We start from the raw sequence: 17,449 nt of genomic DNA, 5'->3' as shown, positions 1-17,449 counted from the left end.
AGTACACAAACCTTTAATTCCATCACACAATCTGAAAGTCCTCCTGACTCACCCCCATGTGTGACTCGTTTAAGGGAGCGACTGCAGCAAAACTTAGCGAGCAGGCGAAGAGAGGCCAGGCTACAAGGGTGATGCTCAGCCAGCCCAGAGTTCTAACAGGAGCCTGGCCGATAGTACAGCTGGCTAACTGGTAGCAGCATTTAACTCCAAACTCTGGGCAGTACTCTTCATGGAAGCAACAAATCAGCTTCGTGCTGCTAGCATCCACTCTAGCTCGGCTCTTGCATCTAGACCTTCGAACCCCTTTGGCTTTGGACTTGGCTTTGTGTTCCTGGCTCCTGACCCTGGCTTGGCTTTGGACTATGTTTCTGGTTAGTGATTTGGACTTGGCTCTGTGTTTCTGGCTCCTGACCCCGGCTTGGCTTTTTGGACTTTGCACTGTCTTCTTGGCTCCTGACCTTGGCCTGTTCTGGACTCCCTTTGACTGGCACCCCAGCCCGTGACACCAAATTGCTCAGTGAAAAATTGGTTCCCTGGTTCTTGACCAGCAAGCAAAATGTGACCCGAACTGGTGGGCATTCAAGCATCTGTCCTTGAGACTCCGGAGACCTGTTGTCAGAATACACTAGAGTGTTGAACCAGAGTAAACACTGTTGAATCTAATGCAATGGTCTCTCTGACTCAATACAATGCAGGTTCATGTATTAGGGTTACCATGTTTTGAAAAGAGGACATATTTCCTGACTACTTCAAACAAGTGATCACTAGGACAAAGTTAATTTTAAATACGCCTACTATTTAGGTTGTGATAATTGCTACTAACTAGGAATATTCCTAACCTTCCAACCCAAAAAGAGGACATTTTGATCAGTTTTTTAAAAAGAACCCAAAAGACGATGGAGACCAGTGTTCCCTCTAAGCTGAGTTAGTGTGAGCTAGCTCACAGTTTTTTAGCCTCCAGCTCACACATTTTTGTCTTAGCTCAGGAAGGAGGGCTCAGGAGCAAACTAATTTGTGCAGTAGCCAAATCACTGGCTCACAACTTTAATGCTAGTAGCTCACAAAGTAGAATTTTTGCTCACAAGACTCAACAGCTTAGAGGGAACATTGATGGAGACCCCAAAAAAGAGGATATGTCCTAAAAAAAGAGGACATCTGGTAACCCTATCATATATAGCAGACAAACTGAGAAGGAAAGGGATCCTGGAAGCTCTGAAAATCACCGACATTTCAGGAATTTCGACACAGAATAATCTAATAGCACCTTGTTATATCTCATTAGTACTATGCTGTTAGATGGGGGAAGATTCATATAATTAAACTGGAGAAAGCAGACAATTAGTGCTCTTGAAACTAGTATTTATCTGTAATTTCTCTCGCCTTTCTAATCTTGAGGAGAAAGGATTATGCGTGGGAGAGGAAGATAGTATGTAGACACAAGTAACAGCAAAATACAAAATTCTCAAGTTACGGAGCTGCATCGTGTATTCAAATGTTCTCCTCCCTTCAGAAGCCTACTTAAGAACATAAGAAGATGCTGGATCAGACCCATGGTCTATCTAGTTCAGCATCCTGTCTCACACAGTGGCCAACCAGTTCTTCTGGAGGTCCAACAACAGGACATAAAAGTCAAGGCCTTCCCTGATGTTGCCTCCCAGCACTGGGATTCAGAGGTTGACTGCCTGTGAATGGGGAGGGTTCCCTTGGCTAGTAGCCCCTTATAGACCTCTCACCAGTGTTCCCTCTAAGCCGAGTGTGAGCTAGCTCAGTTTTTCAGCCACCGCTTCACACATTTTTGTCTTCGCTCAGGAAGGATGGCTCCAGAGCAAACTAATTTATGCAGTGGCCAAATCTCTTGCTCACAACTTTAATGACAGTAGCTGACAAAGTTGAATTTTTGCTCACAAGACTCCGCAGCTTAGAGGCAGCAGGGGTCATTTCCAGCCAGAACAAGCTGGGACGGCGTTCCGGCAGTAACAACCCGGAGAGATCCCCGCCCCCCCCCCGAAGCAGGCGAGCTTGGGAAGGCCTGGAGAGAGACCCCCGGCCCTCCTTGGCCCACCCACCGAGATGGACGAGCCGGGAAAGGCCCTGCAAGGGGCCAGCCAAAGTGGATGAGCCAGGGAAGGCCTGGGGAGTGCCCCCCCTTCCCTGGCCTCCCTCCCCCTTTCCTTCAACCTACTTGGAGGCGAAGGGAAGGGAGAAAGGAATAGGAATAGAACTGAGGTACTTCTACCTGTCAGAGGGGCTGGCGCACTGGCCCCTCTGTCAGGTAGAAGCAGCTGAGATCCTCCCCCCCTTCCCTCACCCCGCTTGGAGGCGAAGGGGAGATGTCAGGGGGTGTGGCATATGCAAATAAGTTATGCTAATGAGTTCCTGCACCTCTTGTTCTACCAAATGACCCCTGAGGGAGCGCTGCCTCTTACCCATGAATCTAATCCCCTTTTAAAGCTGTCTATATCTGTGCATAAGGGAGCTGTGGTGGCTCAAGTGTTTAAGACGCTGAACTGCAGGCTGTAGAAGGTCGGTAGTTCAGCAGTTCGAGACCCGAGTGCGCCACATGACGGAGTGGGCTCCCGTCTCTAGTTCCAGCTCCTGCCCACCTAGCGGTTCGAAAGCAAGAAATTGCAAGTAGTTAAAAAGGTACCATTTCAGTGGGAAGGTCACAGCGTTCCGTGCGCCTGTCCGAAACGTCTTCGGACAGCGCTGGCTCTTTGGCTTTGAAACGGAGATGAGCACCACAACCCTAGAGTCGGACTCGACTGGCTTTCGAGCAAGGGAACCTTTACCTTTTTATATCTGTGCATCCTCTGGCAGCGAATTCCACATTTTAATCTTTTGCTGTGTAAAGAAGGATTTCCTTTTGCCCATCCTGAATCTACTGGCCTTCCAGCTTCATCAGATGCCCTCAAATGTGAGTATTTTGGGTGAAAAAAGTCCTCTTTGTCCACTCTCTCCGTGCCACCCATCATTTTGTAAACCTCTACCGTGTCCCTTCTTGGACGCCTCTTTTCTAAACGGAAAAGTCCCAGACTCTGCAGCCTGGCCTCAGAGGGAGGGTGCTCCGACCGCCTTATCATCTTGGTTGCCCTCCTCTGTCTTTTGTCCAGCTCGGAGAAGTCCTTTTTGAGATACGGCGACAAGGATCGCGCACAGTATTCCAGGTGAGGCTGCACCGTAGATCTATACTTACCATAGTGATAAAAGTACAGTTGCCTGGGGATTTGGAGGCGGAGCCTGGGGAGGGTGGGGTTTGGAGAGGGACCACAACAAGGTATAAAGCCACAGGGTTCACCCCTCCCAGCAGCCATTTTCTCCATGGGAACTGATCTCTGGAGATCAGATGAATTCTGGGAGACCTTCTAGTCACAACTGAGGGTCTGATTCAGTACAAGGGAGCTTCATGTCTTCACAAATGGAAGATGAACGACAGCTCTTCTATTTGTCCTCAGTAACCAATCCTCAGGAGCTGCGGTGGCTCAAGTGGTGAAGATGCTGAACTGCAGGCTGTGGAAGGTCGGTAGTTCAGCAGTTCAAGACCCGGGTGCCGCATGACGGAGTGAGCTCCCGTCTCTAGTTCCAGCTCCTGCCAACCTAGCAGTTCGAAAGCAAGAAATTGCAAGTAGATAAATAGGTACCACTTCGGTGGGAAGGTGACAGCGTTCCGTGCGCCTTGGTGTTTAGTCATGCCGGCCACATGACCACGGAAACGTCTTCAGACAGCGCTGGCTCCTCAGCTTTGAAACGGAGATGAGCACCGCAACCCTAGAGTCGGATTCGACTGGCTTTCGAACAAGGGAAGCTTTACCTTTACTTTAACCAATCCGCAGCGGTTTCTGAATATGGAGGCTGCACTTGGTTCTCACGGCCGATAATCCTTGATGAAATTGTCTAATGTCTTCTTAAAGGTGTCTTTTAAGTCAGAAGCATGTGGACCAAAAAATGCATGAAACCAGAAAGAGAAACTTTTGCATGACTTTATTAACAACCTGGCTTACAGTTCTTCAAGTAAAAATGGGGCTGTTTTCCTTCTTTTTGAATAAAAATTAAAATATAACTCTTGAATATAGATTCTTTTTTGTCCATTATTTATATGAAATCATATACATATATATATATATATGCACACATACCGAATACAATCTCATACAAAAGAATTAACAATATGTCCCCATGTCCTGTAAAACGCAAGACTTCCGCAATATTTTGTTTCTAGGTTTGCTTTCAAAATGCTCCCCAATTGTAACGGGGTTTGTTTCTTGATTATAAACCCGAAAAATTGCAGGGTGTTGATCGCAGGACCCAGCGGAGGCCCACTCTTCAAGCGGCTGCTACTAACCGTCAAGAAGTGGCAGAGTTATTTTATCATCCCAATTCTGCAGGGGTTTCTCTTCACATACACTTTAGTGGATGAGTTGTTGTACATGCAGATAGGTATTACTCCTATAGTTTGCTTTTCCCTAGCGAATGCTGCAATTACAGAGGTCTTTAAAAAACAACAACAGCTGGAATGCTGTCAGTCAGCTTGGAAAGGAAAGTGCTAAGGGAGACTGGATTCCTAAGATCCGGTGTGGTGCAGTGCTGAGACTAGTGACACTCTAGGAATTCCCCTATGTCTCCCTGTCTTTACCATAGGGATGAAGGGAAATTCCCAGGGCGTTACCCAGAAGTGATGTCACATCCTTCCCAAACGCCACCCTCAAAACGCCATGGCATTTGCTCAGGCAGTAGCGGCAACCCTACATCCCACAAACATGTCTTTTTTGAAGAGAGACTGACAGAACAAAGCGCTTGAGCGTATCAAAGTATATTATAACATACAACAATATTAAAGCAGATACGAATACACAAAAGAATGGTAAGTTTCAGGTGAAGGTGAACTTCTATCAAAATGCAAGTGAATTCGACGAAAACCTTCGGAATGACTCTTCGCTTCATGAACTAAGTCACGCCCGGTGAAACGTTTGTTTTAAGAATGTATTTCTGGTAGAAGGCACATGCTTAGGGCAACAAGGAAAGCAGGGGGGCATCACAGAGTTTTTTCCTCTAGCTATCATGCCCTTAACTCTCTCACTGCCACACTCGACTTTTTTGTAATTGTCCAAATTTTTTGTAATTGTCCTTACCTGCCGTGTTCGACTTTAATCTGCATTGTTAAATATGTTTTGTTTGGCATGGGGAGTGACTAAAGTTCATCTCACATTTGTTTAATTTCCATTGAGTATAAACACAGCTGGCTGGATCTGGTTAGCATTTAACTCATCAGCTGATTTGTGTAACAGACCCTTTAGCTCTTTATTTTATCATTTTTTGACTGATTTTTCACATAGATAAGGTAAGTTTTAGTGCTGAGGGGGCACCTTTGTTGGGCTGTGCTTCAGGGCCTCCAGCCCAGGGTAGCAGCCGTACTTTCTACTTACTTGTCTAACTTTCCAGATTCACATTTGCAATAGTTTAGTGGGTATTTCCTTAGTTTCTGCATTTAAGAATGATACAAATCATTAATTTAGTTTCTTTGCTATTTCTCTGTCTTGCTTCAGTATTGTTTCTTTGCTAAATGTAGGCTCTGGTCACACGGGCAGGAAACTGCGGTTTGGAAGCATGGCTGTTTGCCCCGGGGCAAACTAACGCGCGGTTAAGCGATCAGACCTCCTGTGGAGGTCCTGTGGAGGTACCGTGGAGGTTCCGTGGGTAGGGAGAGGTGCCGATCACAGGACACGCCTGCGCGCAACAAAGAAGTGTGCGGTGCGGCAAACTGGTTTTCTTTTTTTGTGTAAACGACAAATGCGCATGCTCCGTTGGGTGCGTGTGCGCATCCACGGAGACTTAGGGGGAAAAAACCCTTTTTCGCAAGGGGACATGGGAGGGCGCCGGATGCCACCGGAAACGCGATCAGATGCCCGCCCTTGCTCCGCGGTTTCCGGAAACTAGTACCTCCGAGGTACTAGTTTTTTGCTGCCTGTTTTCGGCAGGAAGCCTTGGTTGTGCCACGGAAGCGCTACGCTTCCCAGATGTGCCGGTGAGATCGCGCCCGGAAAATCCGCCTGTCTTCCGTCTCTCTTGCGTGGCTAATGTTCCGTGTGACCGCAGCCAATGTATATTATAACATACAACAATATTAATATTGTGTATTAGTATCTGCTATAATATTGTTGTATGTTATAATATACTTCGATACGCTCAAACGCTTTGTTCTATCAGTCTGTGCTTCGTTTGTTTGATCATCTCAGGACGGTGTTCTCCATCGCATGTGTGTAATTGTTTTTTGAAAGAGAGGGCAGGCCTAGACCATATTAACTCTCAAATCTTCCCTCAAAGAATCCCAGGAACGGTAGTTTTGTGAGTTGATGATTTCCCTATCGCAGTGCCTTAGGTGTTTCCCAGTCCACTTCAATTCTGACAAAGAAATTGGTATGGCAGTCATTCCGACATAGGGTTGCCAATTCTGGCTTGGGAAATTCCCGGAGATTTAGGGGGTGGAGCCTGTGGAGGGCAGAGTTTGGGGAGGGAAAGAAGAGCGGCAAGGATGTGATTCCATTGAGTCCACCCTCTTTAAAAAAAAGCCATTTTTCTCCAGGAGAACTGATCTCTGTAGTCTGGAAGAACTCCAGGCCTCACCTGAATGATGGCAACCTTATTTTATGCCTCAGGGAACTCTGGGACCTGTAAGGAGTCGGACAGAAGAAGAGCTCTGCTGGATCAGGCCAGTAGTCCATCTAGTCCAGCATCCTGTCTCATACAGTGGCCAACTAGTTCCTCTGGAAGTCCAGCAACAGGGCACAGAGGCCGAGGCCTTCCCCTGAGGTTGCCTCCTGGCTCTGGGATTCAGAGGCTTAGTGCCTCCGAATGTGGAGGTTCCCCTCAGCCACCATGGCTGGTGGGCATTGACAGATTTATTCTCCATTAATCTATCTAATCCCCTTTTAAAACTGTTTATTCCTGTGGCCATCATTACGTCCTCTGGCAGCAAATGCCACATTTTAATCACACTCTGTGTTAGTAGAATATCATTTTGTCTGTCCTGAACCTACTGCCCATCAGCTTCACTGGATGCCCTCAAGAATTTGGGGAGAGGGAGAAAAAAAATCTCTTTGTCAACTCTTCCCACCCCATGCATGATTTTATAAACCTTGATCCTGCCCCCCCCTCCTCCAGTTGTCTGGTATTTGGGGAGAGGAAGAAAAATCCCTCTCAGCCAGTTCTCTCCAACCTGTGCACCATTGTATGAACCTCTATCGTGTCTCCCCTTCTTCATTTCTTTTCTAAACTGAAAAGTCCCGGACTCTTCAGCTGGCCCGTAGCTAACATGGGGCCCACGGGGCCTGGCTCCCTAGTGTTTCTTCTGGGCCCCTTTCCTCTCGGGCTGCCCCCAAAGTGCTCCAACTTACCACCTGCACTGTACTTTCATTTAATTAACTGGTGGGAGGCCCCCCGAGGCCCCCTCCCAAAAAATTCCCTAGCTACGGGGCTGCAGTCTTCAGCCTTTCCTCATAAGGGAGGTGCTCCAACCCACTGTCGTGGTTGAGTTAGGATCTCCAGCAGAATCCTCTGTGGGAAGCGACGACAGTTATACTGACAGAAAAATTAAACTGTGAGGGGCCCCAACTGCCCAGGGATACGGATCCTGCGCTGGAGGCTGGACAGCGAAAGCAAAGTCTGACATTTTTCGTGTGGGTTTCCGGCCCCTGTTTTCCCGCCTCTCCTAACAGCCCCGCCCATCTCAACGGTTTGCTACCTCACGGTCCCGTTTGTGACCCTTGTGGAGGATTTCCCGGGGAGAAAAAGGAGTAAACAACGGCACAACCGCTCCTTTGGGCTCACTTTAGCGTTTCCTTTCCTTTAAAGTTATTCTCCGAGAGGTTATTTCTCTCAGCGCTGCTAAATGCCCAGAAACGTGGGGATCCCAGGGGCCATCTAGGGTTGCCAATTCTGAGTTGGGAAGTTCCTGTAGATGTGTGAGTGGAACCCAGGGAGGGTTTGGTTTGGGGAGTAGAGTATAGCTGCTATAGATTCCTCACTGGAGTACAGTGCTATAGATTCCACCCTCCAAAGCAGCCATTTCCTCAGGGGATGTGCAAACCACCAATAAAACCTGTACAAACAAGCTATCAGACAACAAATTGTGTCCTTAAAATGAGTTAGTGTTTTCTTTTACAGTCCTTTTCCCACAGAAGTTATTAACCGCTCCCTCTTTGTCTCTGAGCCCAGCAGGAGAGCCGGATTGAAGCCAGACAGGGCTTTTCTGGCCCCACCACTGGGACAGCGGCCTGAAGAAGTCAGAGGGAACGGACGGCCGCTTCATCTGTGATTGTGTTCAGAGACGAAGAGGGGGGTGGTTAATAACTTCTGTGAAAAAGGACTGTAACGAACAAAATAAATGTAGTAAAAAGGAAAAAGAAGAACGATTTGGATAATCCCTCATGAGAGGAAAATAACGCTTCTTCACCAACCGGCAGAAAAGAAGAAGAAGAAGAAGAAGAAGAAGAAGAAGAAGAAGAAGAAGAAGAAGAAGAAGAAGAAGAAGAAGAAGAAGAAGAAGAGGAGGAGGAGGAGGAGGAGGAGGAGGAGGAGGAGGAGATTGGATTTATACCCCGCCCTTCACTACCCAAAGGTGTCTCAGAGCGGCTTACAAACTCCTTTCCCTTCCCCTCCCCACAACAGACACTCTGTGAGGTAGGTGGGGCTGAGAGAGCTCTTGACAGAAACGGCTCTTTTTCAAGAACAGCTCTTATCAGAACTACGGCTTGCCCAAGGTCATCCAGCAGCTGCAAGTGGAGGAGTGGGGAATCAAACCTGGTTCTCCCAGATTAGAGTCCGCGCACTTAACCACAACACCAAACTGGCGGTCAGAAGAGAACTGGCGGGATGTACGCACCCCTCCTCCTTGGGCATGCGCAGTGGGGTTCCCGCGCATGCCCGGGAGGGAGGCGCGAAAATCCCTTTGTGAGCTTTGCATACCACCGATTCGGATGAGCGCAGGCGCATAATCCCATAGGTGTGATGCACAGAGACCACGAAGAAGATCTACTCATTCATTTTAAGGACACAATCTGTTGTCCGATACTTGATTTGTACAGGTTTCTTTGGTGGTCTGCAGACTTGCATACGCTGTCCATCCACTGGTGGTTGAGTTTAACCTTATTTTCTCAGGGGAAACAGATCTCTGTTGTCTGGGGATCAGTTCTAATTCTGGGAGATCTCCAGGCCCCACCCGGAGGCCGGTGCCCCTAGCGCCCCCCTCAGAGCTCAAGGAAAGGCGGAGCATGGAACAGAGGCATCAGTTGGCATACTGGGCATAGAACGCAAGCTTGACCCTCTCAATCTGGTGACACAGTTTGATGGCCGGCCCGAGCTTGAGGTCCATGCACTCCTGGACCGTCGGGAGAGTCAGCAGGAGGAGAGCTTGGCCGTCGATATCCTGCAGGAGAAACGGAAAGAGAGACCGGCCTTTGAGAGTCGCGCGAGGCAGGAGTGAATGGCTGTTGGTGGACGAAGGGTGACAACAATGCTCCCTCTAAGCCAGTGATGGCGAACCTTTTAGAGACCGAGTGCCCAAACTGCGACCCAAAACCCACTTATTTATCGCAAAGTGCCAACACTCCAATTTAACCTGAATACTGAGGTTTTACTTTAGAAAAAAACAACTCATACATTAACTTAAGATGATCCAAACAAAGTCAGGAAAGCAATCCCAAATGCTTTCATTTACTTACAATTATTTGGCAGAGAATTTGACATTTTAATGATGGTCTGGGCCTGGCTGGAGCGATGGCACGCGTGCCCACGGAGAGGGCTCTGAGTGCCACCTCTGGCACCCGTGCCATAGGTTCGCCACCATTGCTCTAAGCTGTGGAGTCCTGAGAGCAAAAATTCTACTTTCTGAGCTTCCAGAATTAAAGTTGTGAGCAGGCGATTTGGCTACTGCCTAAAATTAGTCTGCTCTAGAGCCCTCCTTCCTAAGCAAAGACAAAAATGTGTGAGCCGGAGGCTAAAAGACTGTGAGCGAGCTCACACTCACTCAGCTTAGAGGGAACACTGCGTATGAGCAATGTGGAGTCCTGTGAGCAAAAATTTCTACTTTGTGACCTACAGGCATTCAAGTTGTGACTGCAATGCGCCCTCTAAGCTGCGGAGTCTTGTGAGCAAGAATTCTACTTTGGGAGCTGCTGGCATTCAATTTGTGAGCGAGCGATTTGGCGACTGCAGAAATTAGTTTGCTCCGGAGCCCTCCTCCCTGAGCGAAGACAAAAATGTGTGAGCTGGAGGCTAAAAATCTGTGAGCTAGCTCACACTCACTCAGCTTAGAGGGACAACCCGGGGCAGTAAAGTTATCTCTACGTTGACAGACAGACAAGCAGGAGATCTATTTGTTCAGAACTTTAGTATTTTGTTCACATGGAATATGCAGGGCACCTTACAATCTTCCTCCCTTCCCCACCACAGACATCCTGTGAAGTACGTGGGGCTGAGAGAACTCTTTTGAGAACTGCTCTTTCCACAACGGCACTGGGAGAGCTTGTGACTGACCCAAGGTCATGCCTGCATGTGGAGGAGTGGGGGAAATCAAACCCGGTTCTCCAGATTAGAGTCTGTCGCTTTCAACCACTACACCAAACTGGTGTCAGTTTTGGGGGGGAAGAAGGGAAGGAGATTTGTTGGGTGTTACAAGCTGAAAACACTTCAGTGTATCTGGGGTATCTGTTTGTGTTGTCACAGGAAGTCACATGTTTCATGTAGCCAATGTTAGTTTAGAACTACAATCCCGGGAAAATCATCCCTGATCTAGGAGTTTCATTGGAAGTAAAGTGTCAAGGTGTTTTTGCATTTTATGGCTCCTCTTCCCGTCTTTGTCTGGAGTTCTGAAGCAGAAAGAAAGAGAAGCCATAACTCCCCTTCTAGACTTGTCGTTGTAGTGTAAAGATGTAGGGAACTTAGCTCTGTTGTTATTTTTATCCCAGTTACCCTTCCCTATGCTAGAATGTAGTAAAAACTTTCTATTTTAAACACACGTGGACTCTGGATCTGAATTACTTTACTCTGGCATTGCTAAGCTATTTTATCTCTGCTGAAAACCAAGTTTTATTTTTCAAAACCCAACAAGATTGTAAGGAGCTCTGAGACTCCAAGTGAAAGGGGGGGGGGTATAAATTCAACTCTTCTTCTTCTACTCTTCATCCTCACAACAACCCTGAGAGGTAGGCTAGGCTGAGAGAGAATGACTGTCCCAATGTCATCCTGACAAGCAGGGATTTGAACCTGGGTGTCCCTAGACCTAGTCCAACGTTCTAACCACTATGCCAGGGCTCCCTTCTTGAAATCTTTGCAACAGCTCCGTAAGGTAGGCCTTGATTATTATTGCCCATGTTGCCAATGGAGAAATGGATCTTGCCGGAGGCCTCCTAGACAGTTTGTGGCAGTTGTGGGACTTCACCCAGGGACCTCCCCCTCATGGTCTTCGATCCCACGTCGAGTCAGGTCTGACAGAGAAAAGGCGGGAAAATAAACTGGCCTTACCTGTTCCTGAAATATTTTGGCAAGAGGAGCACAGTCTGTCAGCCTGATGAACCTCACGACGTCCGTCACCGTCCACTCCAGTGGGTTGCTCTCCAGGACGAGTTTCTCTTCGGCATCTTGCTTTATCTCCTACGGGGGCAAAAACGGAGTTAAGAACATAAGAGCCCTGCTGGATCAGACCAGTGGTCCATCTAGTCCAGCCTCCTGTCTCACACGGTGGCCAGCCAGTTCCTCTGGATGATAAACAACAGGGCGCAGAGGCTGAGGCCTTCATAAGAACATCAGAAGAGCCCTGCTGGGTCAGACCAGTGAGAGTCCATCTAGTCCAGCATCCTGTCTTACACAGCGGCCAACCAGTTCCTCTGGAGGGCCAACAAAAGGGCATAGAGGCTGAAGCCTTCCCGATAAGAACATCAGAACAGCCCTGCTGGATCAGACCAGTGGTCCATCTAGTCCAGCATCCTGTCTCACACAGTGGCCAACCAGTTCCTCTGGAGGACCAACAACAGGGCAGAGAGACTGAGGCCTTCATCAGAACATCAGAAGAGCCCTGCTGGATCAGACCAGTGGTCCATCTAGTCCAGCATCCTGTCTCACACAGTGGCCAACCAGTTCCTCTGGAGGACCAACAACAGGGCAGAGAGACTGAGGCCTTCATCAGAACATCAGAAGAGCCCTGCTGGATCAGACCAGTGGTCCATCTAGTTCAGCATCCTGTCTCACACAGTGGCCAACCAGTTCCTCCGGAGGGCCAACAACAGGGCAGAGAGGCTGAGGCCTTCATAAGAACATCAGAAGAGCCCTGCTGGGTCAGACCAGTCAGGGTCCATCTAGTTCAGCATCCTGTCTCACACAGCGGCCAACCAGTTCCTCTGGATGATTAACAACAGGGCACAGAGGCCAAGGCCTTCATAAGAGCATAAGAGGAGCTCTGCTGAGGGTGGGTGGGGAGGGGGAGAGAGGGAGAGAGAGACAGAGAGAGAGACAGAGAGAGAGAGAGAGGCTGACTGACTGGAAGTCACCTAATTAATTTAACATCTGAGCAGAGAAGGGGACTCGGGGGTGTCCCGTCTTAGGGCCAAAGTAGATGTGACAGTATCCTCATGGCCACCATGAAGAAACTTGTCCCATACTAAAACATTTAAAAATGCCATGAAAGCCATCACCTGATCGTAGGGTTGCCAACCCCCCCCCCCCGGTTTGCCAGGGGTCCCACCTTTTGGGGGGGTTCTCCCCGCCACCAGCCAGATGGCCGGCGGGGGAAGCCCCACCCCCAACACCCACAGCCACCCATCTCTCTCCCTTTAAGTGTGTGCAGCCCGTGTTTCATCTCAAGCGCGAACTCCGCAAGCTTGCAGGGAAAAGCCAGCTTCGTTCTTAAAAGGGAAATGCAGCTGCTCTTAAAGGGGAAACGCCGGCTGCCGGCTACTTTAAGTGCAGGGAACTGCCGTTTCTAGAGATCCGGCGCACGGGCGGGTGGGGCGGTAGACGTCCCCAACGTGACGTCATCATGTTGGGGATGCCCCACCCCCTCCAGGAACGCCCCCAAAGTCCCCCGCTGGGAGTGGAAGATGGATTTGGCAACCCTACCACATGACCTGCTTTGATATATTGGTGTTCCAAGAGACTTCCCCACCCTCAGGGCCTGCTGTGAACTTGCCTCCTGAAAACCTTGCAAGCCGTGTAATTACGTCCTGATGAGATATATGTGAAGCTACCCATTGGGAAAGCCCACATTTTTCGAGTTAATATTTCATTAGGCCCGTTTAACGAAGCTGCCCTTCATCCTGACTCTTAACGTTAATTCAATAAGAAACATTTTTGTAATTCCAAGTTAGTCCGCAGGCTTGTAATGCGGAAAGCTGTTTTCTTATCACATCCTTGGTGACAGTTAAAAAGATTTTTTTTTGGTCGATTTAATAATTTGAATAGTTATCAAAACTTGAAAATATGTATGTTATAAAGGTAAAGTAAAGGTTCCCAGTGATGGTAGTAATAGAGGTGGCAGAGGTGGCGGCCCCTATATAAAAGCCTGGCGGAAGAGCTTTTATATAGATAAATGGCCGCCCAACCTTGCAGCTCTTTTGGCACTTGAAATGGGGGGGGGGCATGGCGGCGAGGGTGCCATCCTATAGGCCCAGTCAGGATCACATGACAAAAAGAGTAACAGAGACCCTTACTTGCTTAATCCGGTCCCTCTTTGCCCCTTTAGCGCAGAGGAGCGAGAGTGCTTTCTGAGCCCGCCTTCCTCTCTCAGTGCAAGCCGCCTGGCCCGACTCGGCACTGCTTCGCAACTTCATGGGGCTCATGGGCTTGGCCGGAGGCACCTCTGCCGAGGAGAGGTCTGTCTGGTCGTCGCGCAGCTCGGGGCTGGTCTCTTCGCTCCACGTCTCGTCTTCCGGGCCCTCCGGCTCGTCCTCGTCGCTCTCCTGCAATGACGCCTACAGCAACGGCGAACCACGATTAATAAAGACAGGTTGCTTACCTGTCATCCATTAAAAACAGGATAAAACAGTAAAAAGCTATTAAGTCACAACAAAGACAAATAAAGTGCTCCACACAACAAGATGGTCTCTGAGGATGGTATCGATCATTTCATTAGGGTGAAATTGTCCCGTCGGTGGTCCGAGCCAGTCCAGCAGCATCAGTGCCATGCAGAATTATGGCCGTTCTTCCGGGGACCGCTCCCAACCCCGTTGTCCCAGTGATGGTAGTAATAGAGGTGGCAGAGGTGGCGGCCCCTATATAAAAGCCTGGTGGAAGAGCTTTTATATAGATAAATGGCCGCCCAACCTTGCAGCTCTTTTGGCACTTGAAATGGGGGGGGGGCATGGCGGCGAGGGTGCCATCCTATAGGCCCAGTCAGGATCACATGACAAAAAGAGTAACAGAGACCCTTACTTGCTTAATCCGGTCCCTCTTTGCCCCTTTAGCGCAGAGGAGCGAGAGTGCTTTCTGAGCCCGCCTTCCTCTCTCAGTGCAAGCCGCCTGGCCCGACTCGGCACTGCTTCGCAACTTCATGGGGCTCGTGGGCTTGGCCGGAGGCACCTCTGCCGAGGAGAGGTCTGTCTGGTCGTCGCGCAGCTCGGGGCTGGTCTCTTCGCTCCACGTCTCGTCTTCCGGGCCCTCCGGCTCGTCCTCGTCGCTCTCCTGCAATGACGCCCACAGCAACGGCGAACCACGATTAATAACATTAAGAATGTCCACACGGCCTTCCATACGCAGCCCTCTGTTTAGAAACTGGTCTAAATTTAGTAGGAACAAGTGCATGGCTCATGACGATTAAGCTCTGGTTGCATTTACATTATTACATTGAGCAGGGGATTTCACTCAGCAAATGCTCACTGAGCTCAATATCTCTAACTCCCGACATACCTACGGGACCGCCTTTCCCTGTATATACCCCAGAGAGCACTACAGTCCGGGTCTCAAAGTCGGTTGACCCTCCCTGGCCTGAGGGAGCCCAGGCTAGCTACTACCAGGGCCTTCTCAATGGCAGCCCCTACCTAGTGGAACGAGCTCCCGGAGGAGATCAGGGCCCTGCGGGACCTCTCAGTGTTCCGCAGGGCCGGCAAGACGGAGCTCTTCCGCCAGGCATTTAATTAGAGGCTGCTGCTGCCGTAAAGCCCTGGCTCACGGTTTTTAACATCGAGTCGATGCCACAAGAAATTATGAGCAGAAGAACATCTGAGAACATCTGGGAAGCGGAAATTTATTTTGAAAATGTTGTGTCCGCTGACCGCCACCAGGGGCCAGCGAATATCCCAGAGCTTGACTCTGGGATAACAATAGGGACTAGGCTCCTAGTCCCTCCACTGGGGAACCAATGGGCACCGTGGTGGGAGATTCAAACCCACCAACGGGGCCCAGGGGTGTGTCGCCAAGAGTGTATATAGTTTGCCTGCTGGCCGTTAGTTAGTTCGTGTTGTGTACCAATAAAGCGTGCTATGCACTATGCCAGTCTTTGTCCTTCGTCCATGCGGCTAACCCACTACACAATAGAAAACGAGCCATCTAAGTTAGTCTTTTAACTGCCGCCAGGACTTTGTGTTTGTATTTGTTTTTTCTGTTGTGTTTTAAATAATTGTATGATTTTAACTGTATTTATGCTTGTATGGAAGCCGCCCGGAGCCTGCTTTGTGGGGAGGGCGGGGAATACATCTGATAAATAAATAAATAGCTCAGAGGTGTCAAACTCATTTGTTACGAGGGCCAGATCTGACATAAATCCCACTTTAAGTGCCATAAAACATAATAACAGGTACGGGAGATAGAAACTGTATAACGGACAGCAGCTGGTAATCTCCGAGTTGGTGTATCCTCACTGCAAGATCCCATGGATTGGGAGTGGGGTGTAGAGGAAACTCAATTAGATGCACTGGAGAGGTGGCAGTGCAGCGCTGGGCAGATGCTCTCACGATGCTTGACCGCCGGAGATGGAGTTGTTCTGCCGTGCTGAAGCCACAAATGAAGTGGCTCCGCCCACTCCCCCCCCAGCACTCCCTCGCTTGCACCAGTTGCTCGCGGGCCGCATAAGAGCCCTAGCTGGGCCCATTCCTGCCCCCGGGCCTTGTGTCTGACACCCCTGATCTAACCGGTCAGCGTTAAGAAAAAAATCCTGCCTCTTGGAATTTCCCTAGATGCGCTGGATATGTTCCCTTCCGTGAGTGCGTACTTGTTAATCAAACACAGAATCCTTGACATCGAAGCCCAAAAGCTTTATAGTTTAGCTAATATGTCCTGTTCCCCTCTTAGTTTTGAGGTTCCTCTTACTACAGGTCGGATGGCTTCTTAACTTATCCCTCTTACAAGTTCCCCAAACTCGGAGAGCCTTCTCCCTGGCGAGATTCAATGCTGCGTCTCCAGTGGTCTTAGAAGAAGAAGAAGAAGAGATTGGATTTATACCCTGCCCTTCACTTGGAGTCTCAGAGCGGTTTACAAACTCCTTTCCCTTCCCCTCCCCACAACAGACACCCTGTGGGGTGGGTGGGGCTGAGAGAACTCTGACAGAAACTGCTCTTTTTCAAGGACAGCTCTTGTCAGAACTATGGCTTGCCCAAGGTCATCCAGCAGGTGCGAGTGGAGAAGTGGGGAATCAAACCCGGTTCTCCCAGATTAGAGTCCGCGCACTTAACCATGACACCAAACTGGCTCTCTTATATGGTAGGTTTAATAAGACTGCATTCCTGGCAAGGACCTGTCATTCCGGCTGCGTTGAATCCAACGCTCTCTCTACGCTGTGGAGTCTTGTGAGCAAAAATTCGACTTTGTGAGTTACCGGCATTAAAGCTGTGAGTTAGCAATTTGCCTGCTGCATCAATAAGTTTGCTCGGGAGCCCTCCTTCCTGAGCCGAGACAAAAATGTGTGAGCTAAAACACTGTGAGCTGGCTCACACTAACTTAGCTTAGAGGGAACACTGGTTGAATGGAAGTCACCTATCCTCCTCCACTGTTACTTACATGCAAGACCTGCGCGCTAAACATTTAACCTTATTTTTAGCTGGAATGTCCGGCCTTTCTAACCATATTAAGGTTTCTTGTCTTCTGAACGACTGCTGACCCCAAATTACTGAGAAGGTAGCCCTGTTTTTACAGTTTGCAATAAGAATCCGACCGGAAATAGTATAGTCTTAAGTGTCTTTTTTAAATGCCACATAAACTTTTGTATAGTTTTGTATCGTTTGGCCTTGTATCCAGGGGTCATTTCCTGCAGGAGCGCACAGGAGCGGAGTTCTGGCAGTAAAGAGCCCAGGGGGCGGGCACATGCAACAAGCCCCGCCCCTGCTCCCAGCAGCCCTCAGTCACAGCAAGAAGCAGCCAGGTAAACTGCAGAGCCCCACCCTGGCCCCCCAGTCCAAAACAGTCCAGTGGCACCTTTAAGACCAGGTTTTATTCAGGTACAAGCTCTTCCTCCTCTGCAAGGACAGATCTGCAC

At 49.2% G+C, this 17,449-nt stretch overlaps 1 protein-coding gene across 1 annotated transcript in view; it reads right to left on the bottom strand.

The window, feature by feature from the left end:
* Positions 1-9,277: 9,277 nt before the first annotated feature.
* Positions 9,278-17,449, bottom strand: part of SFMBT2 (Scm-like with four mbt domains 2) — a gene marked incomplete at its 5' end in the record, with an annotated part of 33,685 nt that continues 25,513 nt past the window's right edge. The window contains 3 exons of the mRNA XM_015411469.1: positions 9,278-9,418; positions 11,515-11,643; positions 14,416-14,664. Coding sequence (XP_015266955.1) covers positions 9,278-9,418; positions 11,515-11,643; positions 14,416-14,664 — 519 coding nt within the window. The remainder of the gene's footprint in view (positions 9,419-11,514; positions 11,644-14,415; positions 14,665-17,449) is intronic.

The sequence above is a fragment of the Gekko japonicus genome, unplaced genomic scaffold (genome assembly GCF_001447785.1).
Source record: "Gekko japonicus isolate JY-2015 unplaced genomic scaffold, Gekko_japonicus_V1.1 scaffold4505, whole genome shotgun sequence".
NCBI classification, from domain to species: Eukaryota; Metazoa; Chordata; class Lepidosauria; order Squamata; family Gekkonidae; genus Gekko; species Gekko japonicus.
Note: the sequence above shows the minus strand (reverse complement) of the source record. Positions and strands in the feature narration are given on the sequence as shown.